Here is a 26,280-nt window from a genome sequence, read left to right as displayed (position 1 = left end):
GTAGGTTTGTGAGGCCCTTCCTTGATTCTATCAAGGTATTCTGGATCTGTTGCTTCCAGAAACATGGTCATCCTTACCTTCCATATGGGATATTCAGATGGTCTCAATATGGGAACTCTGATAGTCTCATATCGACTCTGAATTGATGTCTTTGATGATTCCTCAGTTTTGGTAGGCTTAGTTGGAGTTTCTGTGTCAGACATGATTGTGTTTGGATCTTTAACTGTATGTGTGTTAACAGAAAACTCTGATACCACTTGTTAGGTCACACTTTCACTGTAGAGGGGGTGAATACAGTGTTTATTACAATTAAATCAAACTTCAAGAACTTATGTAACAGAAAACAAACTTTATTGAAACAATAAACTCTGTTATAATCTGGAACTGTTATCTCTCAGTGATGAACAAAATATCACGAGAGCTGCTAGGGTTACAGTAAATAATATTCTCGATAATGATAACACTTATAGTGTAAACCCTATGTCTGTGTTTATATATTACACAGTTACAAGATAATCGTTAATTGATATGGAATATAATTCTGTTTCCTAATATATATCAATCAGATATCTTTTCTTCCAAGTATTCCATTCTTTACGGAATTCCTTCTTCATGCATATCTCTTCTTATGTTTATCTTGATCTTCTTAACTTTAATCAGCTACTGTCCTTATCTGATCGTCCTTCAGCACTTAAGTTCTGATATCTATCTCCTGATGCTTATCTCCTGATAACATAAGTACTGATATCCCTTAAGTCCTGACGTCCAGTATAAGTACTGATTTATCCTGTTCAAATAAGATCTGAAATCTAAACATAAAACATATTAGCCATGACATTATCAAATATATCTAACATATAATAACGTATACTCTTTTGTAAGGTTATAAGTCATAATTGTTCAAAAAATATGGATTGACTTTAAAAAAATATGAGTCGTTCTATGTTACCGCACTAGAAAATCATTAGTATTCTGTCATTCAGAGTTTGATCAGAGTTGAAATTTGAAATTCAACTAAATACGAGACTCTCGACAAAAAAACTTTATACCGTACTAAATTAATATTCAAAATTTAAATATCCTTTCAAAACACAGTATTTTAATGGAATCCAAATCGATCTAAAGGAGAAATCACACATATTTTAGATTAAATTATAATAATGCATATCCAAATATAATTTGTATCGTGTATTATATTGTGTCACGTAAATTAAGAACTACTAAATTTATGTTTGGGCCAATCGTTTAAGTGACACAATATAAAAAGAGTATACAATTACAAATATGTTTACAAAATTATGGAATTAAAATTAATTGGTTGAGGTACATATTTTGTGATTCATTATCAATTTTTGAAAAATCGAACGATTGATCAATGGTTTATCAAATTAATTTAACGAAATCAATAGATCTCTATAATCATACTTACGAAACTCATTTTTTTTATCAATATATACATACTTGTACAGAGATATACTTCATGGAAGAAATTTATTTTATTCATGGAAGATATACTTCATGGAAGAAATTTATTTTATTCATGAAAGGTTGTTGTCTAATTTACGTAAGAATAGATAATATCATTTTAATGTCCGAAATAGAAATCCTGAAATAATAATATGTAATGAGATTTATGTTATATATTGCCTGAAAAACAACACTAAAATTAATTAAGTGTTTTGATGAGTATACACGTTAAAATTACAATATAAAGAAAAATGCCATTAACATAACATAGATAACAAAATAGACTTATCTCGATAATGAGACCGAAGAAGATATCCAGTGAATTGTCATAAAATAAAGAGACGTGTGAGGAGAATTCATGACATAAACAATTTAATATCGTCCCACTTTTTCTTAAATTTGAAAATATAGAATATATTGAAGACTAACTATATATTTTAGTACGATGTATAGTTTATAAATTCGTAATCATGTCAAGGTTCAATTCTCCTCATATATCTTTGCATGATAGGCTTTATAGCAACCGTTATTTTAGTATATAGTTAGTAATCTTAGGTTTCATGTTCCACATAAATTTGATTCCAAACTTCTCATATTTATCATCAAGAACTTCCACCATCTTATACTTATGGCTTACCTCATATGGAGTTGTATTGTCCAGTTTTGTTGACCAGTTCCAATATACTGCCCATATGTCTCCCCTTTTTTGATAAATTCTAATATATCCCCCGCTGCCAGCCTTCCCCAGACTCAAATGATGAGAAAAAATATTAACTTGATCAAGAATGCATGTGTTCATTACTCAAAAATGTTCATAAGATTTAGTAAACGTTGAATCCAGACAATTCACTAATCCAAATTGAGAATCAGTTTTGAAACTCAGGTAGCTGAAATGAACCTTGAATAATTGCAGCGATATGACATCTTGGATCAAACAGTGAATCGAGGCATGTCATCTTTTTCATCATACAATACCCATATTCGCTTTTGTTAAATACACTCTTCTGATATATCCTTATCAAAATCATGAAAGTCTGAGTCTAAGACTGATATTGGTACTAACTTAGCTTTCTTGAGCTTTTGCCGATGAAACGACCTCTTTTTAATTATATCGACCATTCCTTTAAGCACTAATCCATGATAGTTAATCCTTCACGTTATATCTTTTCATTAGTCCACTTCATATTATATTAGCACTTTATTAATCCTCAATTTGATCATCAACATTCTGTTTGTCATCACAGTACAATTTAGGCATTGATATTATGCACTATTGGAGTTCTTATAATTGTCACCTGCTTAACGCATAAATTATATTGGCGAAGATAATCCTCACATTGATTTTAGATTTCAATGAAATAATGGGTTCACGTAGTTTTTCTTTTAAAATGTTGATTAATTCTCGTATTGATTTGAAATTTTGAATCAAACAATAGTTTCCTGTAGTTTTATTTGAAATTGACAATTATGTTTTTTCTTCTATATTTATTATTTTTCATTTATTCGTTAATATAACTAAGAGTTCATCATATCAGAATACGATATACCAAATGTTTTCATTTATATAACAATTTACGTTTAAAAAATTGTCGAATAATAAGGTTGCGTAACGCGGACAAAAGTACCTAGTATCGATAACGAGACTCAAGAAGATATCCGGTCACTTGTCATGAAATAAAGAGACCTATGAAGGTCATTTTTTTTGTCGGAACGAAGCTCAATTTTTTAACCTCGTAAGACCAAGGCCAACAGTATGCTAGTAGATTCTTTATAAATAATATAAAATATTGGCTCTTAATAATTTAGGATATGATTTTGTATTTTAACTTCAACAATGATCCCTATACTTCTTCCTTATTATTATTATATTAATAAATTTGAAAAGATATGGACAAAAAGTGGAAGAAAAAGAGAGAGAAAAGTAAAAAGAAGAGAGATAAATGATTTTTTTATAGTTAAAAATGTTATAATGGAGCACTAGAAATTTCCTAAAGATAAAAAATGAAGTTAATGTCTTAGTCATTTAAGAAAGCACTGAGACAATGTTGGAGTGTCATTTTTTGTCAAAAACCTTATAATTGAACTTAAGAGCTCATATAAGGAAGCTCTTGGACTTGCTTTAATAAACTGAAAAACAAAAAAGGAAAATAGGGTTGAAAGCTGGCAGGTCTACAGTCTACAATACTGATCTGTGATTGGTGGTAAAACTTTGCTATAATTGCATGGCCTCTTCATCAGTCTTTCTGTATACTCTTTCCCTTCTCCATCCTCTTCTTCTCTACCATCAAAATCAAAAAAAAAAAAAAAAAAAAACCAAACAAAAAGAAACATCTAAGAACCTCCCCTTTCTTTCCTATTCAAAACCCTAGTATTTCATCACCTTCTAGTCTTAAAAAACATCATTAAACACAATTCCTATTACAACAACACAACAACAACCTCGTTACAAAACATAAACATAAACACAAAACACACAACCTTAAAAATAAAACAACCTTATATTATTACAACAACCCTTTTAATATTGTTTCTTGTTTGTAATGGAGTTTTATAAAGATGACCCTTATGAGAACTCTACATTATATGGTAGTACTAATTTTGTGTCTAATAATAATACATACACACAAACTATGCTTCCTGGTTATCAGACAAGTATGTTGCAAAACCCCTTTTACTTGTCTGATCAAACCCTAGAATCTGCTTTTTCTTGTCTTAATCTCTCGCCGGAGAAATTTCCGGCGACCCCTTTTGCTCCGGTCTCCGGCGAGCAACTGAGGAGACAAAACCCAAGTAGTGGTTTTAATGATGGTGTGAGTTTGCAGAGTTTAAGGTTTCAAGAAGGCCAAATGGGTTCTGGGGTGGGCCCACGAAATCTGGTCTTGGGCCCACAAGGGTTTTGTGTGAACACCGCTCCGGTGGTTTCTCCGGGTTTGTTTGGTGACCGGAACTTGGCTGGTGGGTCCCACCAGTTGGATTTCTTGATGAGCAAGAAACAAAGTGTGCCACATTATGTTGATGTTGGTGGGGTAGATGATTGGTTGCCTCAAGTGAGGAGTTCTTTGAGTTTAAATGATGTATGGGGCTCTATTGTTAATTTAGCTAAGGACCAACATTTTTCGAAAATTTTGCAAAAAAAATTTCTGGACCCTAGCCCTCAACAAGTTGAAATGATTTTATCGGAGATAATTGATTCTATTGATGATTTGATGAAAAATCAATTTGGTAATAATTTTGTTAAGAAGCTCATTGGTTCTTGTAATGAAGATCAGAGGACTATGATTATTCTCTCTGTTACCAAGAGTGTGTTTCAGTTTATTTCGGTCTGTTGTAATCCACACGGGTATGATTATTTTGTTATTGTTAATTGAATGTTATTGTTTGGATTTTTAGGGGAGATTTTTAAAATGTATTTGATATTGTATTGTAGGACTCGTGGTATACAAACATTGATGGAACATGTTAGTTCTCCCCATCAGGTTTCGTTGCTAGTGGCAGCTATAAGCCCGAGTGCTGCGATATTGGCTAGGGACACCAATGGTCATCATGTGATCCAGCATTGCTTGAATCATTTTTCAAATGAATACAACTTGGTATAATTACGACCATTACATATTTCTTTTCACAATAGTAATTAGGCTAGCAATGAGTAATAATGATAATCTTAGCTGTTTTCGCGTATATTTGGGTTTAGTAAGTTGCTTATATAAGATATAAGTCCAGATGAATTTTTGTTTGTGTGAGCGGTTGTTGCCCTATGGCTTATCTAAGTTCCGCACTCTGCCTGCAGAGTCCCTCATCAGTCCATTATTAAGATGTATGGAAACTGGATCATTACATAATTAGAACTAACTTTTCTTTCTTTGAAATGAATGATACAATTGACTTCGGAGAGAGCCTGTGAAGTCCTCAGGGTTGAGGTTAAGGAAAGAGTCTGTTGTATAATAATTACCTTACAAGTCATTAGCGTTACTCTTTAAATCCCAAACAAATTCTTTTGGCTGTCTTTTAGGTTTTAATTTATGTTGTTTAGGAGGATCTCTCAAGGAATATTCTCAATATTTAGTGGCATGATTTAGAGAATAAACTATAGGCAGAAATGTCTGAAGTACTACAAACATGGTCTTGATTAATTAATCTAAATCTTTATACATATCCATGTACGTGATGTATTGATTGCCTATCTCAACTCATTACATTTATAATATTGGAAGTGAATTTTTTGTTTCCTTTATTCTTTTTGTTGCTTTTATTTTTATATTTACTCCTCTCTCGGCCTTTTTCTAATTCTGTATAGAACTTATAGTTATAACTCACAACTGACGGAGTCAATTTTAACATACATAATCATTTCTTGTTTATTTGATTAATATAATCACCAACCAATGATTTTGTAATTATGTCTGCACAATGGTTTTCCTCCAGATGTGGTAAGTTCTGTTATGAGTTGCCACTTTGATGGAGTCAGTCAGTCGACTGCCATTTTGATGTGTATAGCAGTATGATCTAGAAACGTTTACCTGAAAATGTTGTAAATAATGACGTGCATTCTTGATATCCAGAACTTGTTCTTTTGTGTCCATGTTTGTTTGAGTTTCAGTACCACCATTCTCTTATATAATTTGGATGTCGTTTGGAATTTTTTGTCCATATTTCAGTTTTCCATTTTCTCCTTAATTCCATATTAGATCATGGCTTTCTTGTCCCCCCCAATCAAATTTGTTTAGATTACTATTATCAGCAGTAATATTTTCAAGTAGTTTGTTTTTGTGGTATAATTTTAGACGACTAACTAATATATCCTATCAATCCATTTCAGAGAGTTCTCTGGCATAATATTATCTCTTCAATTTTTGTGCGACCTGAGTACTAGTTCCAATATTAGATCGTTTTCCACCTGCACATTTTTTTTGTGATCTGATACCAAGATTTATATAAAATATGGGCTTAGGTTAAACTAAAAAAACTCCTGAAGATTCATATAAAATATGGCCTTCGGTTGAACTAAATAAACCCACTCTGGCTTGTGATTGGCAGTACATCCTCAATAACATAGCATCAAACTGTTTTGAAGTCGCTACAAACAAAACTGGATGTTGTGTGATGCAGTTATGTGTGGAGAAGTCTTTGGGAAGACCTAGACAAGTTCTAGTTTCTGAAATCATAGCTACTGCAGTGCACCTGGCAGAACATCCTTTTGGGTCTGTTAATACTCCTTGTATCCTTCTTCTGTACATAATCATGGTTCGGGAACTAATATAATTTTTGTTTTTTACATAGCAATTATGTCCTCCAACATTTACTGGGTTTAAAGGAATCAGATGTCACTGGCGGTATTGTGAGACAACTTCAAGGAAGTTTTGTGTCCATCTCCTGTAATAAATATGGGAGCAACGTTGTTGAGAAATGTCTTATTGAAGCTAGCGGAGAGCAATGCACAAGAATTATAACGGAGTTCGTTAGAAGTCCTAATGCTTCCATGATGTTGCTGGATCCATTTGGGAACTTCGTCATCCAGTCAGCACTATCTGTTACTAAGGTTAGTTTTTCTCCCCCCGTGACCGGTAATTTCTCAGTTTGTGCAATAGATGTTATGTCCACTATAAATACACTAATTTGATTTGTCTATCAAGCTTTTGTCTTATATTTATTTGGATTTTTGAAACAGAGCTTTCATGTTGTGTAAGTTAGCAATTACTATTATTTTGAGGCAGCTCCTCACATTCTCTCACTTGATCACATTAAGGTGATTTAGAGATCTCTTAGATGATGCGAAGAGTTCCAAACGAGGTAGGGAAAAAAGGGTAAATATGTTAAGATCAATTGAACGGAACTTCGTTATCCTTTTAATAGGCTACATAACTTCAACGATTAATTGGAGTGATTCTTTTAATATCAAAATTCACTGTGTCTCTTTCTATAAAACAAACACTCACGGACCCCAAAGGAATACATCTACTTTATGTAAAACTTGATAATTGCTCAGAAATTGTATCTAAATATTTGCATAGGACTTTCTTGAATAGAGTATTTGATGTAGTCTAGGAAGCACCGACACTCCAAAAAGGATGCCGTATGTGTGTCGGACACGGCCGACACGGCGACACGGCATCGACACGGCTGAGTACGCGTCTGACACGCCATGTGGCGTGTCGACAGAAAAAGGCGACCGACACGGGTTCGACACGCGACCGACACAGGTGCGACACGCGATCGACACGGCCCACCGACCCAGCCCATATAAAAAAACCCAAAATCATCTTTAAAAAGCCCAAAATCAGTTTTTAAAAGCCCAAACCATCTTATATTAACCCTAATTTTATGTCTATCTGTCTTTTACAATGTTGGGCTCTGGATTGGAAACAAGAAAGAGGAGGGCTGAAGGTGGTTCTGCATTGGAGAAAGCTTTTAATAATGAAGCCAGAGAACAATTGACTGCTGAAATTACAAGAATGTTCTATTCTTCTGGACTGCCATATCATTTAGCAAGGAATCCATATTTGACATATACAAATCTTATATTTTTTATATTTTTTTTACTTTTTTTTGCTGTGTCCCGTATCCAGGACACTTTGATAATTGACGAATCCCCGTGTCCCGTGTCACCGTATCAGTGTCGGTGCTTCCTAGGATGTAGTTAATTTAGATGTTATTACAGTAGTTATATATTTAAGGTTTACTTTACTTTATACTACACCTATCTAGAGTTGTAACCAATTTAAATAGTGATACCTATATAAATAGTACATGATGGTCATAGACTCATATATTAGTTGAAGATATCAGGGAAGGTTTAAAATTTGACCTGATCATTCCTTGTTTTCGAAATTCGTATGATAATAACTACTAGTGATGGCAGTCAGCTCGTAATCTAGAACCAAAGAGCAAAGACCTTTGAATTATAAATCATCAGAACGCTAGGGGGCTTCAATTGTTACCATAAAGATTTTAGATATTGGTTAAGACTTGAGACCATCATCAATACTCTTTCCAGGGGCTATGAAATATATTCTGATTATGGGTAAAGGCATCAGCAATTCTTTTTTCAGGAATATATTTAAAATCTATTTTTGATAAGAAAGTGAATATCAATTCTATTACAAGTTACAACTGATATTAGTTTATAACACACACCCCACCAAAAAAAGAAAAAATAATAGGGGATAGACAAAAAGGTATATAATCCATATGCGTTGCGTTTGCCGGGAGTCGAACCCGGGTCTATTGCTTGGAAGGCAATTATCCTAACCGTTGGACTACAAACGCTTAGATGTTGGCTAGTTCATATTTTTATATTTTGTATCTGTAGTTCCCCATCCCACTTTTGTTAATGAACACACAATGTAGTATCAGCATATAGTTACAAGTATAGTTATGCTGTTCTGGTGACTGGCGATACTGTAGTATGTTGTTTACTGAGAAGGATTTATATGGCTTTTCATTATTGTAATGGAGATCTGTTTGGTCTTTGGCAATCACAGGGCTATGCACGCAACATTCTGCTCCAACTAGTTCGAGCAAAAGTACCTGTAATGAGGAGCAATCTCTATGGGAGGAAGATTCTTACCTGGCTTGAGAAACGAAAATTGGCTTAGTGGATATTAGGTTGAAACTTTTTGGACTCCCTGGAAAAATACTGGCATTACTAATCTCATCAGCTGTTGTGCTTTTGTAACTTGTTATCCCAACTCCTTCGTTGAAGATAATTTTGGGAATTTGTAAACCCTAGAAATAGTTCATTGTTGTGAATTGTCATATGTTTAGGTGTCTGCAAGTTGTCGCAGAGTGTGCTTAAAACATGTTGTGTAATTGAAGCAAGTGGCGACCTGCCAAGCGCAAGTCAGTGTTGTTTTTGTATACAAACTTTTTACAGGGATCGTCGATGGAGATTACTGATTAGATTGGAAAGGCCATAGTATTGTAGCTGCGGCAACTGGCAAGGTTACATCTTCTTGCCAATGGTTGATTCTAACAGAAAAACTTGTATAAATACTTCTATTGTTGGCTTGATTTTTTGGATTCTCAGTACGATTTAGTCTACTTCGAGACAATTTTAAACCAGTCTTGGTTTTATTTTGGATTTCGTTACTCTAGTTGTCAAAATATCAATCAAATAGTGAACCGAGACACTCACATATCTTCGCATTATCAACACTCGGTATCCGACCGCGAAACTCACATATCGTCGCTTTATCAGCACTCGGTATCCGATTTGGTAGATATTTTTATCAGCATTCCAATTATCTTCATCCTACATTTACCTTTTATTTTCAAACTTAAGCTGTCAATTGGAACGGATGTGCAATGACTTAGACTTTGACTTGAAAATGATGTGCATTGTGTGCTAGTTTTGCTTTAACGCATGTATAACCTGTAAATTTCCCAGACTCAATGACTTTAACGTGAAACTCGAGCATTGCTAAAGCTGCCATTTTCTTTCCCAATCTTGTTACATATGTAGATTTTAATTAAGCAGTACCCTTAATCATTCTAAACAAATCGTTCCGACCTTCAAGGAATTTGACTTTTCGTCGAATCGTTTAATTATTTTTAGTCATTTTCCGGAACCCTTTTTTTTTTTATCCTAGATAACCCGCAGTCGCTACCGTTCGGGTGCGCGTGCGCATTGGGTAAACCTACGCCAATAACTCTGCCTCCGTAGTCAAAATCATAAATTCTCCTGTGTGATCAAAAAGATAGTAATCAACTCTTTAACTAACTGAGCCAACTTTTGCAGGCTGGTGAGTAAAATCAAATACGTATCCGGTTATGAAATGTAGAACCATATATCCGATTTTTCGGATCAGCGCCGACTCCGGTTATTATGGTTTAATGTGTTTAATAAGCACGATTCTATGACTGAATCTGAATTTGTATGGTTAATGTGGTAGCTCAAACAATGATTATATTTTGGAGTCGAGTAATGATTGTATTTTGGTTTGTTTAAGATTTGCAAAAAAAAATTAAAGAGTTATTTGCAAAATGCATCCCCGTGTTTTGGCCAAAATGCATTTTTTTACCTATACTTTAGATAACTGCACTTTGCATCCTTTACTATTTCGGCGCGACAAATTGCACCATTTTCGTTAAATTTGTTAAAATTCTCAGGGGTATTTTAGGAAATTAAAATATTTAATTATAATTAGATCATTATTTAAGTTTTTTGACCCTCTAAATGATACTTTTCGAAAAAATTTAAAGAACGAAAATTATAGAGAACGAAAAAATCTTTTCAAAGCAATAACATTCAAAATTATCAAAAAATTTACGAAGCCAAAATTAAATAAAATATATACTTATTGAATTTATTAAAAACAATTATAAAAAAATATTTCAATTTTGAACCTTTTTATTTCGAGAAGATCTTTTTATACTCTACAACTTCCGTTCTTTAATTTTTTTCGAAAAGTATAATTTAGAGGGTCAAAAAACTTAAATAATTATCTAATTATAATTAAATATTTTAATTTCCTAAAATGCCCCTGAGAATTTTAACAAATTTAACGAAAATGGTGCAATTTGTTGCGCTGAAATAATAAGGGGATGCAAAGTGCAGTTATCTAAAGTATAGGTAAAAAAATGCATTTTGGTCAAATCACGGGGATGCATTTTGCAAATAACTCAAAATTAAATGATGATTTTAGCTTTAACTTCTTTGTCATGAGTTAGTGTTAGGATGATTGTTCACATTAAACACTTCAGCTTGAGCTTCTATATCAAGCACAATTTAATCTTCCAAGTTCGAGTTGCATTTTGAAATGAAGTGGTTTGTAAATAATTTATCACTTTATTTCTTTGTTTCATATTTATATAACTTTAATTATGGTTTCGGGCACATCACATTCATGACATAACTCAAATATCAAGAATTTATATTTTGTCTTTGCATACTTAAGATTTGAATCTCGCTTTTCCGAAATTTGTTAAAACAGATTCCGACGTGAATCTAATTATTTTAAAAATGATTTTCTTCGTCCCGATTTATCTGTCTTATTTGATTTTTTATGATCAAATTAACTCAATTTTGACCGAAAATTTCACATAGTATAATATCGAAAATTCTTATAAAATTTATATCATTAAAAAATATATTTAATCTACTTTCATATATATATTTTAATTTTTTGAAATAATGAAATAATAAATTTTTATTACTGTCAAAATTGAGTTAATTTGATCATAAAAAATCAAACAAAATCAAAAAAGACAGATAAATCGAGACGGATGGAGTATAATTGAAACACTAGAAAATCTAGCAATGTTAACAAGAAAAAAGTCTAACAAGTTAGAGAATGCACATGAAGACTGAGCAAGCTAGTTAGTAGTTAGTTTGACTGCAAGTAGTTCCAAAAATATACACACACATATACACACAAACTGCTCTGCCTCTGCAGTACACCTTCCCCGTTACCAAACAATTCTCCCCCCCCACCGTTATCCTTCACCCCCAATCATTCTAACCCTCTCTCTCTCTCAGCATCTCTCTCTAAGTATATACATCTCTCTCTCAGCATCTCTCTCTAAGTATATACTCTCTCTCTCTCTCAGCATCTCTCTCTAAGTATATACTCTCTCTCTCTCTCTCTCTCTCTCTCTCTCTCTCTCTCTCTCTCTCTCCTCCTCCTCCTCCTCCTCCTCTCCCCCTCATACATTTCTCTCCCCCCCCTCTCTCTAAGTATATACATTTCTCCCTCTCTCTCAGTATATTCATCTCTCTCTCTCTCCCTCTCCCTCTCTCTCTCTCCCCCCCTCTCTCTCCCCCCTTCTGTGATGTTTCAGTTTATAAGTACTAGTTAAACTAGCTAAACTGTCACTGTTCAACTTATTACACATTGAGCTCATTTTCACATACAATGGAGAAGAAACAAGGCTTTCTATCAACATTGAAGCAAAGAGTAGTGAGAGGGCTTTCTCCAGCAAGGTCACGGCCCAAGAACAACACTCCATCCGGGTCGGGTTCTGGTTCGGGTACGGGTCGGACCCGGGTCGAGCAAGTGGCGTTGCCGGAGTTTTTAGGTGAGAGATCTCGTAAATCAAGGCCGGTGGAAGCTTTAGGGCCATTAAAAGAAGGCCCAGATGCTGAGAAAGCAATGGACGGTCGTGATTCGAAGTGGGGTCAGTGGATGCGGGCCCCATTGTCTCGTGGGCCGTCGGATCTGAGGATGCTTTTGGGTGTCTTGGGTGCGCCATTGGCTCCGGTGCATGTTAGCAGCAATGAGCCTTTTCCTCATCTTAGTACTAAAGACACTCCTATTGTATGAATCTCTCTCTCTCTCTCTCTCTGGCTAAATCTCTCTCTCTCTCTCTCTCTCTCTCTCTGTTTTTAGTTGATTAAATAATGTTTAATGTGTATTCATTTGATTTTTTATGTGCATGACCTTTTTTCTTTTGAGAAAGATGAGTGGAAAGTTATATATTAAGGTTGCACAAGTGTGTTTTATGAATTATGACTACTTTGTTTTGTTGCTTTGGGGCCTTCACTTTATTTTTGTTGCACTTTAGTGTGTTAGTTTTTATTTTACATTTTGAAGTCAAGTGCTTTAGTTATAACTTATAAGAATGTTGTTCTTTTCACTTGTGTTTTTAATTTTAGGTTGGTATTGAGGGTGACAAACTGTAATTGTCAGAACTTATTGAACTTGGGTAGTGAATATGTAATGCTTGAAAGAATGAAATTTTAATAAAAGATTTCGGTTTCAGTTTTGTCTCTGTAAGAGTGTAAATCTAGTGGTGTAACATACTAATGGTGCTTATATGGAGTATTACTTATATTTGAAATTGTATCTTATTTTTGCATCACCTTCCCAAAACTAAATGCATTTTCCTTCAAATTGTACTTTTGTATCTCTTCATCTGTGTGCTTTCTGCATCACCAATCTGTGTATAGGACTTCTCTCAGTTTTTCCATGTTAGAACTTAGAAGGGGGAAGAGATTCAAATTTGTACATATATGGTTTCATGTGCTTTTAATATTATAGGAGGGAAATGGTGTGTGTTAGAGGAGGGAGGGAGGGAGGGAGGGAGGGGGGGGGGGATTTATCGTAAATTTTCAGGTTCTGAAATGGTAAGGTTTTCGGTGAAAGTTTATCAAGGGGTCGAGGACGGACACAATACTCTTTATTCCTTGATTCCCCAGGGTGGTAGCTTATAGGTTGTAGACTTGTAGTACTGCCTTGTGAATATCAAGTTGAATGTTAATTTATTGTAACATTGTGCAGGAGACATCATCTGCTCAGTACATATTACAGCAGTACATAGCAGCATCTGGAGGGCATAAATTTCAAAACTGCATTCACAACGCATATGCAACAGGCAAGGTGCAAATGTTAGCATTTGAAAGCGAGACAGCTGGAAAGGTCGTAAAGAGCAGAAATTCCTCTAGAGCTTCAGAATCTGGTGGCTTTGTTCTGTGGCAGATGACTCCAGATATGTGGTACGTCGAGCTTGTTCTTGGTGGCACTAAAATTCATGCTGGTTGCAATGGGAAACTTGTCTGGAGGCACACCCCATGGCTTGGTTCACATGCTGCAAAAGGTCCTGTTAGACCACTGCGTCGTGCTCTTCAGGTAATTTTTACCCCTTTTTGTTATGTCATGGCTTTTTAAACATATACTTTTCTGTTCACTACACAATTGGATCATCTCACTAATTTCTGCTTTGTAGGGTCTTGACCCACGAACAACTGCAAACATGTTTACCGATGCAAGATGCATTGGAGAGAAAAAGATCAACGGGGAAGATTGTTTTATTCTCAAGCTTAGGGCTGATCCACAGACGCTGAAAGCCAGGAGCGAAGGCCCAGCAGAGATCATAAGGCATGTCTTGTTTGGTTATTTCAGCCAGAAAACAGGGCTTCTCATGCACTTGGAAGACTCTCACTTAACTCGTGTACAAACAAATGGTGGTGATGCTGTTTACTGGGAAACCACCATGAATTCATTTCTTGACAACTATAGGCCCGTTGAAGGGATCATGATTGCTCACTCAGGGCGATCAGTGGTTACCCTTTTCAGATTTGGAGAAGTAGCAATGAGTCACACCAAGACGAGGATGGAAGAAGCATGGACAATTGAAGAAGTTGCATTCAATGTCCCCGGCTTGTCATTAGACTGTTTCATTCCTCCTGCTGAAATAAGATATAGTTCTAGCAGTGAATCATGTGAGGTTCCTCCAAAGGGAAGAGTAAAGCCTCCTGTCACAAATGCAGCTTATGAGGTTCCTCCGAAGGGAAGAGTAAAGGGGCCTCCTGTCACAAATGCAGCTTCTCGAGCCAAAGTTGCAGCCACTAATAGATATGCCAGAAAATGAATTGTCGTTTGCCTGTGAACTTTAAGAACTAAGCTAGATGTAGATTCTGTGGGTTTTTGGAATCGTTTACTAATCTCATAGAATATGTAGGGATAATTCAGAATGTGGATGCAATGTTTGAACCTTCCTCAATATGATGCCAGGCATGAACTTGCTTGATATTAAACTATGCCAGGCATGCTTAATGTTAATTGTAGTTTGCTGTATCAATATTCTAGGTGTGAATTGAAATTGTCCAGATTATATCAATATATACGATATTTGGTAAAAATCAAAAGAATCGGTTTCCTTGACTTCTCTCTTAAAATCAAAACGGGTTAAATATCAAAGTGGTCACTCAACTGAATATCATATATCAGTTTTATCATCAAACTTAACGGGGTATCATTTGAATCACTAAAATTATAATAAATATCAAATGAATACCTCAAAATTGGTGCTCGAGAATTAAAAATTATTTTATGGAATTTTATACATGTTTTTTGAATCCTATTACAATCAAATGAAAAGTTATGAATTCATATTATTTTAGATGATTTAGTGAGATTTTTAAAAATTTATCTACTAATTATTTTTATTTAAATCAAAAAATATAACTATAAAATTAAAAATAAATAGTAGATCAATTTTTAAAAATCTCACTATATTATCAAAAATACTAGAATTTATACATTTTCATTTGGTTATAATAGAATTCAAGAAAAATGTATAGAACTCTATAAAAATAATTTTTAATTCTCGAGTACCTATATTGAGGTATTCGTTCGATATTTATTATGACTTTAGTGATTCAAATGATATCCCGATAAATTTGATGATTAAACTGATATATGACCTTCAATTGAGTGACCCATTTGATATTTAACCCAAATCAAAACATTACCAATTAGCAATATTTGTTTGAACTTATAAATTAGTTGGTTCTTCAAACTTTGATTGTGTGTATTGACATTGCACGTGGAGTTTCATTCTAACACCCCAATCCCACATCCGGAAAATTTGAGACTTCTGTTCAGTTTATAAGCTAAAATACTACTACTATGTTCATCAATAAATCATGATCTTTTGGGGGTTTGTGGTGGGCTAGTCGTTATCCAAGTTGACTGTATTTGGGACACTAGACTTCGGCTTATCTCGGAATCGGACTTGACCCAAGTTTCGAAAATGACTCGGGGTTTGACCCGGGTTGTCGCATTCATTACTACTACTTACAATATTTATTCAATCTCTATAAATTTTGTTTTATTTATATAAATGCCTTACAACAAGTTGCAGGCTGTTCCAGTAATAACAATCCATACAAGTTCCTACAAAATGTACCAGCTTTTTTCTATTTTTATTTGCTGAGCAACTATATACACTAGTTTCTGTATAGGCTGGCTTACCTTTATTTTTAATTAACAGTTTGTCTACAGGAGTTCGAGCTTTTGAAATTGGTGGGCAGGAAGTAGACATTTGATCATCGTACCAAGCACAAACTTTACACCGTCTAAATGGTATTGTTCTCACTAACTAAAACTATCTGCAGACTGCGATAACATTTTCATCCCTGACAGCATCAGATAACATATTTCTACAATGAAGTATCTTAAGCATGTGATTCAACCCTGATTTTAAGCATGAAATTTGGTAGAAAGATGTGTCAAATGAAAGAGAAGGTATAGCTTCAAACAATAAGACTAGGGATATTACAGAAAGCATCACTTTTTGTTCCATTTTCTCACAGGATAATGTTAGTAGATCATGAAATAGGCCTCTTCTCATCACTGAGCTTAGAAAAGAAATCATGCTTAGCATGTCATGTTAACTATATGATCCTATTGGGGTCTTTTTTTAACATCTTAAGGTTTTAGATGAGCTGGTTACTCAACACAGAGGTAATCAATAAAATCGAGATAATAAGAAATCTACTAGTCCATACGGCAACTACACCACACCGAGTCATCATTAGAAATCTAACAGGGAAATCTAGTGGTTTCAGACAGGAGCAGAATGATTAGGAAGGCGAGCAACCATTCGCTAATGAAGTTTGTTAACTGTGAAATCTACTTTTAATGCTTCTTTTCGGTCTATAGATGGAAGCCGCATATTCTTGAGACCTTCCCCTTTAAGTACTAAACCCTGTTTTTAATCTGGTTTTTGTTTCTATTCTTAAGCTTTACTGGTACTGGAGAATACAGATTAATATTTTGATGATTCAATGCTTAAAAGTCACAAGGGACCACAATCTCACTTGTAGTTTCAAGGGACAATTTCCCATTTTTAAGCTGTGGTCCTTGCCCCTTTTTCAGCTCCCTGCAAATAGACATTCTTAATCCTTATACTTATGACAGTGTTAAGGTTGTTTAATCACACTTGCGCTAGCCTAGCATAAACTAATAGCATAACGAGGTTCGTATATGATCATGCATATAGTGAAAGATTACTCAGACATTCTTGAACACGCGGACACATATATGCATGATTAGTTAAGTGCAAAGTATCTAGTCTTGATTCCAGCTAAAAAGAAAACAAAGCCGCAAAGAACAAACATTTTTTTTCTCATAAAGGATGCTTAGCTCTTCTATAGGGATGAGAAAGTCCTTATTTTACTGTTTTCTGGTTCTCTTATTGTTGTATTTGAAGCAAATTTATGCAATCATTTGATATGTAAGACAAATTAAGCTTCTAAGAATACTACATTTTGTAGATTAGAGTCAAGTCATCCTTCCACTTGCCAATCAAACATCTGGTCTACATCTAGTCTGTCATAGTTTTTGCCTACATAAACCTTCAAAGGTGACTAGAATCCTCATACCAGATTTTTACTAAAAGTCTAAATTTACCTACTTCATTCATCCATTCATGGCCTCTCAAACTAGAAAAGAAAAGATTTCTACCTCCACCTTGATTGAGCAACCTTGTGCGAATCCTCGTTGCTTCTTTTGCATCCTAAAGGAACCAAAATCATCTGTCAGGAGAACAGGGATTGGAAGATGCTTTGAAGAAATGCAACTAACTGATAATGAAGATCATGTTCTTGTGCTAAGTGCTCTGTGGAACATTGCAATGACTCATCCTAATGATCCGGAGTTTCCATCTCTTGGTATATTTAAGTGCATGGCCAGTTTAATATCCAGAGGCATCAGTGATGTAGCTTGGCTTCTCGCTGGTCAAAATATATACATACCATACTATGCAGCTCATATCATTGGTTCTTATACCATGAATAAGGTTGAGTTTGCTGAGAAAGCTGTCGAATCAGGGGTGATCACCCCATTGATGCAGCTTATGAGTGGAAAAATGACATGGGTTGAACAAAGGGTTGCAGTTAGAGCCCTTGGACACCTTGCAAGTTATGACAAAACCTTTGAAGCTGTTGCAGAACATGAAGAACAGATAATAAAGATGGCCATCAGTTTAGCTACCACATGCCTAGGTTCAGTGTTTGATATGTTTGTCGGAGTAAAGGATGAGAATACGAGGTTAAACTATCACTGTGACTTACTAACAAGAGGCATTGGAGGAGTAGAGCTGCAGAATAGGAAGGCTGAGGAATGGGCTAGCCAGATCCAGTGCTGGTCTATACATCTCTTAAACTGCTTTGCTATCAAAGAGAGGTCTATCGATATCATTTGTGATCAAGATTTCCTGGAAAAGTTGTGTGAAATGTGGGGTGGCTTGGTAAATTACACATCACCAGCAGGGGTAGGACTTATTAGAGTTTTATGTTACACAAAAACTGGAAGAACACGAGTCGCAGAGTCTACAAAAGTCATTAAGAATCTCTGTAATCTCTCAAGATCTTCAGATGATTGGCAATACATAGGAGTTGATTGTTTACTTTCACTTCTCAAAGATCCAGAAACAAGGTACATGGTCATTGAAATTGCCATATTTTTTCTGATTGATCTGGTTGAACTCGGAACTATCAGAGAAAGACCAAATGTTGGGGAGACCATCACAAGAACACTTCTTCGCGATTTCAAGAACAACAAGTCTAAGATCAAGATTGACCGAGTACAGAAAGCTTTGCAAGAGATATGGGTTCTGAAGGTTGACAAAAGGATGAAGGAAAAGTTTATGTCGAGTGAAAAAACTGAAGAATTAAAGGTTATGGTAAGCTTGATAAAACAACAAGGCAATCATAGTTTTGTATTGGGAAATATTGAAGAAGCAGCTATGAAGTATACAGAGGCTTTAAAGATATGTCCACTAAAATTTAGAAAAGAAAGAACCGTTCTTTATAGTAACAGAGCTCAGTGTCATTTATTACTCGGTGACAGTGATTCTACCATTAGTGACACAACCCGAGCTCTATGCCTATCAAACCCTCCAAACTCCCATCCGAAAAGCCTATGGAGAAGATCACAAGCCTATGATATGAAAGGCATGGCCCTGGAGAGCTTAATGGACTGCCTCATGTTTGTAAATTCCTGCTACACTAAACCAACAAAGGATGTAAAAATTCCATATTATGCAATGCGTATGATCAGCAAGCAGATGGATGCCACTTGCCTTTTTGCAGCTTCACGGGCAAAGTTGATGAACAAGTATGTACCCAGAACTCATGAATCTGGTGACAGCACAGAATGCATACATGATAATGGAGTGAAGGGAAAGATAATTGAAAACAAGGCTTTCATGTCAAGTAAGTTTCATTAGTGCATTCTCCAACACAGCACATATATAGTACTATTGGCATTCAATTGATTGTGCTGGCATAACATACATGTACACACACAGACAAGTGTACTTAAATCACAACTTATGTAAATAATTTTTCGACTATTCTGCAGGTCTGTCCACTATCTTAGAAGAACCTTTCATGAGTGGGAGTACAAGTAGAAGAAAGTTGGAAAGAGATAGAAGAAGGAATAAATCTGCCTTGTCTTTCTAATGTCAAGCAAATAAATTTCATCAGATGTTATTTAGCAGCATTAAGCAGTTAAACGACCTGATCCCATAATCTTATCGAATATTAGTAGTTTATGTTAGAATATAAGATCCTGGAAAGGGCCATTCTCTAAAACCTTGAGGTTTTAGAGTAACTGGTTCCTTCGCAAATCTGGGGTAGGGAGATGATAACATGTTGGCTGTTTATGCTTGAAGGTTTTTTTTTATTGATTTACTTGTCAATCTTTCATTTTATTTTCATTTTTGCCATACAATCACACTACATACCCCCCCCAGAATGTTATGGCTTTTCAGCTATCTAACATTTCTGCTATTATGTTTTAGCAAATACGACACTCATTGTGAGAAATATTTATGAGCTATCGGTGAGCAAGATTTTTGGCTCCATCAAAGTTTGAGTTCGATAAATTTTTAACGAGCTGCACATAATCACTCTAAAGTTCAGTGCAGTTCAGCTCTTACAGCCCTTTACACACTTTCGGAAAAAAAACACAGAATTTGCAAGTTCAGTTCATTGTGAGTGAGAAACAAATCATAGTCACATTCATGTTCATGCTAAAGTTTCACAGATACTATGTGCCTATATGATATCCCATGAAATGAATCTTTTTTACATCATCTTGTTCCTTATATTGAACAGCACTTCATAAGATTCTGAGACAGGTCATTTTATCTTTAATTAGGTTGGCAGGTTTCCACCTTAATTAAGAATTCAAGCACTCTGCATCTTATTTTAGGCATAGGCCTTGACATTTTGGCACTTTTAAAAGTATGAAATAAAACTAAAGTTAAAGCAAAAGTATCTTTAAGAGTTGAAGTTTACAAACCTATCATGTCCTCTGAGGAGATTCAGAAGACATAAAATTCCATTTTGTTTTTTTCTTCATTCATAAAGCAAAAGTAGTGGAGATAGAGAAATCAGAAATCAAAATTTACTAAGGAGCAATAAAATTAGCCTGCAAATTTTGTATAATTGGGATAAAAACACATTATTACATCTACATATATTTCTGCAGTCCTTCAGATATCTAGTTTGCTAATTTAAATCACTTCAATTTCGCGCTTAAGCATGAGAGAAACATTCCACAGTCCCTTCCAAATTCGATTACTGAACAAAATGACCTTAGCCCTTTAACATTGTCAGACTAAAAAATAGAGGCATCATCAAACGATTTCAGTAAGATAAAGCAATTCTGCAGGCCAGTTCAGGTAATCAAACGATTTCATTATGATAAATTAGCTTTCCATATTAACTCTAACTCGACTGGGACAGAACCCCTAATGAACTTACAACCAGGTGATGAACAAGAACATCGAGCCAACCAATTGGTTTTAGCTGCCTTTTTCCGGGATTGTTTTACAAATAAATTTTGAAACACTTGGTAATGTTTGAAGTAAATCCTTACAGTCCCCAACAACCAGACCAAAGGGAGAGAGCAAGGAAAATGTGCTAGATAGTGCTTGCAACAGAACTAGACAATCAGTTTGCACATTACTGGAGACTGCAAAACACTCATGGTGTTCTTTGATTCAACTCAGTACCTTCTTTCAACTAATTGCCTCAGGAAGCTGACGTTCCCACTCTCCCTACTCGAACACCAGCAGCATTTAGTCTCTAACACAAAACCACATTGAGCACTCCTCTGAAAATTGTCTATATATCTACGGTTATAGTATTGGTAGCAGTGATAATGAATTTAAGTTACCTTATGAAGACAAGGCACCCTCCAAGCCCAGCAATCATTATCATTCACATACTATAAACCTCACATACACGTACGATCAAGGACCTATAGACAAGGGTTGCATTTTCCTGAGTAGAGATTTTGTCGTCTTCATTGGACTATTGGAGGTGCGTAGGGAAAATTCATCAGCAAAGCCATCTAAGAAAGTTTGATCTTCAATAGAAGTGTCTATAAGCCCTCGATCATAGGTGTAGTGGGGTTCTGTAGTAAGTGAAAAGTAATAATTGGAGGACTCGAGAGTGTTTTGTTTTGGTAAGGAAACTTGATATCATCATTGGTGCTACAAGTTTCATAAATCGTAGATAGGCCCTTTTCTAAGAGTGATTACTGAATTTATAGCCATACTCGGAAGAGGTATCACTATCAAACTGAAAAGATGATCAAATGCTCTCAGGAGATGAACTTGTCGAAAAATAAAGTTTAAAGATATGTACCATATTAATAGTTGTATAGTTCAAATCTCTTCTTGTTCTTTTACCTAATTTTTTCTTGTTAAGCAAGATCACCATACTCGTCCTCATCGTCCCCAATCTTTTTTCTGAGATCTCTAACTGCTTCTGCTGCTTTCAATGTTGGACTTCTTATATCTAATACCTAAAGGTAACAAATTCCCCCCATGCATGGCATTAGCTGTCATGTTTTATCAATAAAAACTAACTTAACTCGATTTTCAGATGCAATTTTGAGGCAGTTAAAAAAATAAAATTATACGAGTTCTTCTTATTCCAACATCCTTTGAAAAGTTGCATGAATGATCTCACATATTACTTTTCATATATCTATCAAATAAATTTTAAATTACGTTAAAAATATAACAAAAAAATGATACAAAATGCAAATCGTTGTCAACTCCAAAGTTAATTTCCTGCAACTATAATAAACACAAAGCAATATCAGCTTTTTATAGCAACCACAGATAAATCAACTGACAGATTTTGCTGGAAACAGTTAGAATATATATGGTACTTACCGACATTGTGCTAGACCTTTCCAGGATTAGTCGAGAATAGTGTTTCTCCTCTCTTTTGTCAAAATTCGGTGAACAAATCAGTAACTTACTTGCATGGCACTTGGCAGCTATATCATCATCTCATCGAGCCAAGGACAGATCCAGAAAAGTTATGTCCTTATCATAATTAGATTCATAATAACACAATCAGACAGAAAAACAAGACAATGAATAGATTTAAAAGCTAAAGTACCAAATTTACTTATAGTTGGGATTTGAGAATAATATAAATAGTTTGAAGTAAAGCCTTACGGTCCGCAACAACCAGGCCAAGGGAGAGAGAGCAAGGAAAATGTGCTAGATAGTGCTTGCACCAGAACTAGACAATCAGTTTGCACATTAATGGTGACTGCAAAACACTCATGGTGTTCTTTGATTCAACTCAGTACCTTCTTTCAACTAATTGCCTCATGAAGCTGACGTTCCCACTCTCCCTACTCGAACATCAGCAGCACTGCAGCAGCCTCTAACACAAAACCACTTTGTGCACTCCTCTGAAAATTGTCTATCTACAGTTATAGTATTGGTAGCAGAAGTGATGATGAATTCAAGTTACCTTATGAAGACAAGGCTGAAGGCACCCTCCAAGCCCAGCAATCATTATCCTTCATATACTATAAACCCCACATACACGTACGATCAAGGACCTATAGACAAGGGTTGCATTTTCCTGAGTAGAGATTTTGTCGTCTTCATTGGACTATTGGAGGTGCGTAGGGAAAATTCATCAGCAAAGCCATCGAAGAAAGTTTGATCTTCAATAGAAGTGTCTATAAGCCCTCGATCATAGGTGTAGTGGGGTTCTGTAGTAAGTGAAAAGTAATAATTGGAGGACTTGAGAGTGTTTTGTTTTAATAAAGAAACTTGATATCATCATTAGTGGTACAAGTGTTATAATCGTAGATAGGCCCTTTTCTATGAGTGCTTACTGGATTCATAGCCATACTAGCTCGGAAGAGGTATCACTATCAAACTGAAAAGATGATCAAATGCTGTTTTCGTAAGTTCAACATGAGTTCATCAGAATCTATATGATCATGTATGTAACCCATTGTTTGTCGAAAAATAAAGTTTAAAGATATGTACCATACCAGTACTTGTATAGTTCAAATATCTCCTTCTTGTTCTTCTCTAATTGCTTCTGCTGCTTTCAATGTTGGACTTCTTATATGTAATACCTAAAGTTAACAAATTCAATACATGCATGGAATTAGCTGCTCATGTTTTATCAATAAAAACTAACTTAATTCTATGAAAAATAATTCATCATGTATAAATATTAATAACTAGATACAGATTAAGTCGCAGTCCCAAAATTTTTCGAACATCGATATGCAGAATAATACTCCCTCCATCTCAAATTAGTGGTCATGTTTAACTTTTGCACGTAATTTAAGATGCCTTAAATTTTTATTCACAAAAAGAAAATTTAAAAAATAATTAACGGAGATATACAGTCAAAACACCTTAAAATACGCAATACGCATAAAAGTCAAACACGACCACTAATTTGGGATGGAGGGAGTAGAATAGGTACTTACTGTTTCTCCACTCTTGTTCAATCTGTCAAAACTCTGTTAACAAAGAGGTTACGTCCGTGCAAAGCACTTGATCTTCAACAAAAGTGTCTATATCATCATCTCGTCGAGCCAGGGGCGGATCCAGAAAAATTATATCATTATCGAATTAGATTCAGAATAACAAAATCGGACAGAAAAACATGACAATCAATAGAGTTATAAGCTCAAGTACAAAATTTACTTTTAAAATACTCGCAATACCTCAAGATTTAAAGCATCTCAACTACTTATTCACAATGTTAATCGAGCAATAGTTGCATAAAATTAAAGCAAAAAGAAAAAAAAAACTAATATTTGCATACCTTTTGATGACTTAACGATGAAGATGTAAGAAATTAGGGGTTTAACGCATGTGAATATATATAGGGACGTAGAGTCTTCAGTTATGGTAAATACACTCATGCACCTTTCTTTTCGTTGCTTTATATTAGAAATTTACACTCGGATCTTCTTATCAGTCACCTTATTTCATATTATTATTATTATTAGGATTTCTCAAACAATTTTGGGGAATAAATTTTGGAATTTATAACCTTTTTTTTACCGAAAACTAATTAGCATGGCTAAGAAGTTAACAAAATTAGATGACCATTGCCTTCTATTTTTTTTTTGACAAATATGGCTTATAATATTACAAATGAGTATTTGTTCTCATAAACGAGGATCGGATCGAACTCAGTACCTGTGACGACAGAGAATAAACTCTTAACCAATTGAGTTATCCAACCGTGCTCATGACCATTGCCTTCTTATTAAACTTTCAGCATGGATACTTTTGTCTTTTGGTTATGATCTTTCTTGTCGTATACTCCCTCCGTTCCAGTGGGATGTTTACGTTACCATTCGGCACGTATTTCGAGGCTTCTATAAAATATAGTTTCATAATGTTTTTGTCAATTTTTTTTTTAATACAAGTTTAAACATAAAACTTTTATTCAAAAAAAATATATTATGAAACTATATTTTAAACAAGTATTAAAAAACGTGCCGAAAAGTAACGTAAACAATCCAGTGTGATTGAGAGAGTACTAATTGTTATTCCCATAGTGAGATACTAGGTACCCAAAAACGGTTCCAAACTGACACGTGGCTTATTCTGATTGTTCATCACATAATTAATAAAATGGACCTTCATGCATTCACATCAATCTCACCAGTTAAAATTGTCCAAAGTGTCACATCACTCCCAAAGTGCCACGTCACTCACACCACATCACTTTGCGACTATATTTTGTTCCCAATTTCAGTTACATAGCACTACTCAAATATATTTTGAGAAAAATGCACCTGAGTACGTAATAATTAGATCCTCTACTCACACAACTGTAGTAACAAAATTTCCAGAGTTTGAACATTATCCGATTCTAATATTTAGTTAAATACGAATCCTGTTCCTAGAACTCATAAATGTTTTGACTGTAAATTGTTTACAAGTGTCTGCAATCGCATCCATCAATAAACTTGTTAAGTTTTCCCGAGTTCAGCTGTAGTAATATTTACGAGAAGTATGTTTGTTCTTGAATTTTAACTTCGTTACTTGCATAATTTTGCATGCTTGCAATATACTCCCTCTGTCCCAATTTATCTGTCCTGTGTGACTTTTTGCGGTCAAATTGACCCAATTTTGATTGAAAATTTCATATAGTATATAATTGAAAAAAATTATAAAAATTATATCATCAGAAAGTACACGTAATCTACTTCAATATGTATTCTTCGGTTTTTCAAAATAATGAAAGATTGATGTTTAATTTATGTCAAAGTTGGGTCAATTTGATCACAAAAAATCAAACAGGACAGATAAATTGGGACGGAGGGAGTATAACTTTTCCAGTTCTACACAAGGCACAGCTTTAGGCACATTAGTGCAATTGCAGCGCCAGACCAGACTCTGTTTACATAGTTCAGATAAATGGCCACATTTATCATCGATCAGCTGTAAGAACGTATAATTGGGGGACACGTGTCCCCCGGTACCCCTTACTAGATCCTCCCTGATTGGCCACATGAAAGGAATTTTTGAAGCTTCTTTCTTTGAACAGGGAACAGATGTGTTGTGATTGTCAAAGTAAGTTAGAATGGCGCAATTAATTACTCTGCAATTGCAGGCACTATAAAATCTTGTCATCCTTTGCAGATTCCAGAAGTAACAAAATCTACAATTATGAGTTCAGGCATGTTCTTGAATTTAAACAGAACCATACTTTTTACTTGTCTGCTTCTAATATATACTGCCCTTTCTTTCAGCAGTACTCGTCTTAGATAATTCTCACAAATT

The 26,280-nt window shown here is 34.8% G+C and overlaps 3 protein-coding genes and 1 non-coding gene across 4 annotated transcripts; 3 read left to right on the top strand and 1 right to left on the bottom strand.

Moving 5' to 3' along the window:
- Positions 1–3,805: 3,805 nt before the first annotated feature.
- Positions 3,806–9,516, top strand: LOC141710518 (pumilio homolog 12-like). The gene is made up of 5 exons (XM_074513084.1): positions 3,806–4,807; positions 4,895–5,057; positions 6,502–6,665; positions 6,745–7,003; positions 8,946–9,516. The coding sequence occupies exons 1-5, from the start codon at positions 4,008–4,010 to the stop codon at positions 9,057–9,059; spliced, it is 1,500 nt and encodes a 499-aa protein (XP_074369185.1). The 5' UTR covers positions 3,806–4,007; the 3' UTR covers positions 9,060–9,516.
- Positions 8,659–8,730, bottom strand: TRNAG-UCC (transfer RNA glycine (anticodon UCC)). The gene has a single exon. It is a non-coding gene; the product is annotated as a tRNA-Gly (tRNA).
- Positions 9,517–11,796: 2,280 nt separating the features above from the next.
- On the top strand, positions 11,797–14,978 carry LOC141711410 (uncharacterized). The gene is made up of 3 exons (XM_074513845.1): positions 11,797–12,719; positions 13,683–14,030; positions 14,128–14,978. The coding sequence occupies exons 1-3, from the start codon at positions 12,318–12,320 to the stop codon at positions 14,770–14,772; spliced, it is 1,395 nt and encodes a 464-aa protein (XP_074369946.1). The 5' UTR covers positions 11,797–12,317; the 3' UTR covers positions 14,773–14,978.
- Positions 14,979–17,482: 2,504 nt separating this feature from the next.
- On the top strand, positions 17,483–19,876 carry LOC141710517 (uncharacterized). The gene is made up of 2 exons (XM_074513083.1): positions 17,483–19,402; positions 19,551–19,876. Exons 1-2 carry the CDS (start codon positions 17,617–17,619, stop codon positions 19,649–19,651), a joined length of 1,887 nt encoding a protein of 628 aa, XP_074369184.1. The 5' UTR covers positions 17,483–17,616; the 3' UTR covers positions 19,652–19,876.
- Positions 19,877–26,280: the final 6,404 nt, after the last annotated feature.

Source organism: Apium graveolens, chromosome 3, assembly GCF_009905375.1.
Source record: "Apium graveolens cultivar Ventura chromosome 3, ASM990537v1, whole genome shotgun sequence".
In the NCBI taxonomy this organism is placed as follows: Eukaryota; Viridiplantae; Streptophyta; class Magnoliopsida; order Apiales; family Apiaceae; genus Apium; species Apium graveolens.
Note: the sequence above shows the minus strand (reverse complement) of the source record. Positions and strands in the feature narration are given on the sequence as shown.

What these genes read in the sequence shown, in the direction of transcription:
- LOC141711410 (XM_074513845.1), top strand. Translation starts at nt 12,318, where the DNA reads ATGGAGAAGAAACAAGGCTTTCTATCAACATTGAAGCAAAGAGTAGTG. An exon ending in GTACTAAAGACACTCCTATT is followed by an intron (nt 12,720 to 13,682) that starts GTATGAATCTCT and finishes AACATTGTGCAG; the next exon opens with GAGACATCATCTGCTCAGTA. An exon ending in CACTGCGTCGTGCTCTTCAG is followed by an intron (nt 14,031 to 14,127) that starts GTAATTTTTACC and finishes TCTGCTTTGTAG; the next exon opens with GGTCTTGACCCACGAACAAC.
- LOC141710518 (XM_074513084.1), top strand. Translation starts at nt 4,008, where the DNA reads ATGGAGTTTTATAAAGATGACCCTTATGAGAACTCTACATTATATGGT. An exon ending in TTTCAAATGAATACAACTTG is followed by an intron (nt 5,058 to 6,501) that starts GTATAATTACGA and finishes TGTGATTGGCAG; the next exon opens with TACATCCTCAATAACATAGC. An exon ending in CAGCACTATCTGTTACTAAG is followed by an intron (nt 7,004 to 8,945) that starts GTTAGTTTTTCT and finishes TGGCAATCACAG; the next exon opens with GGCTATGCACGCAACATTCT.
- LOC141710517 (XM_074513083.1), top strand. Translation starts at nt 17,617, where the DNA reads ATGGCCTCTCAAACTAGAAAAGAAAAGATTTCTACCTCCACCTTGATT. An exon ending in AAACAAGGCTTTCATGTCAA is followed by an intron (nt 19,403 to 19,550) that starts GTAAGTTTCATT and finishes ACTATTCTGCAG; the next exon opens with GTCTGTCCACTATCTTAGAA.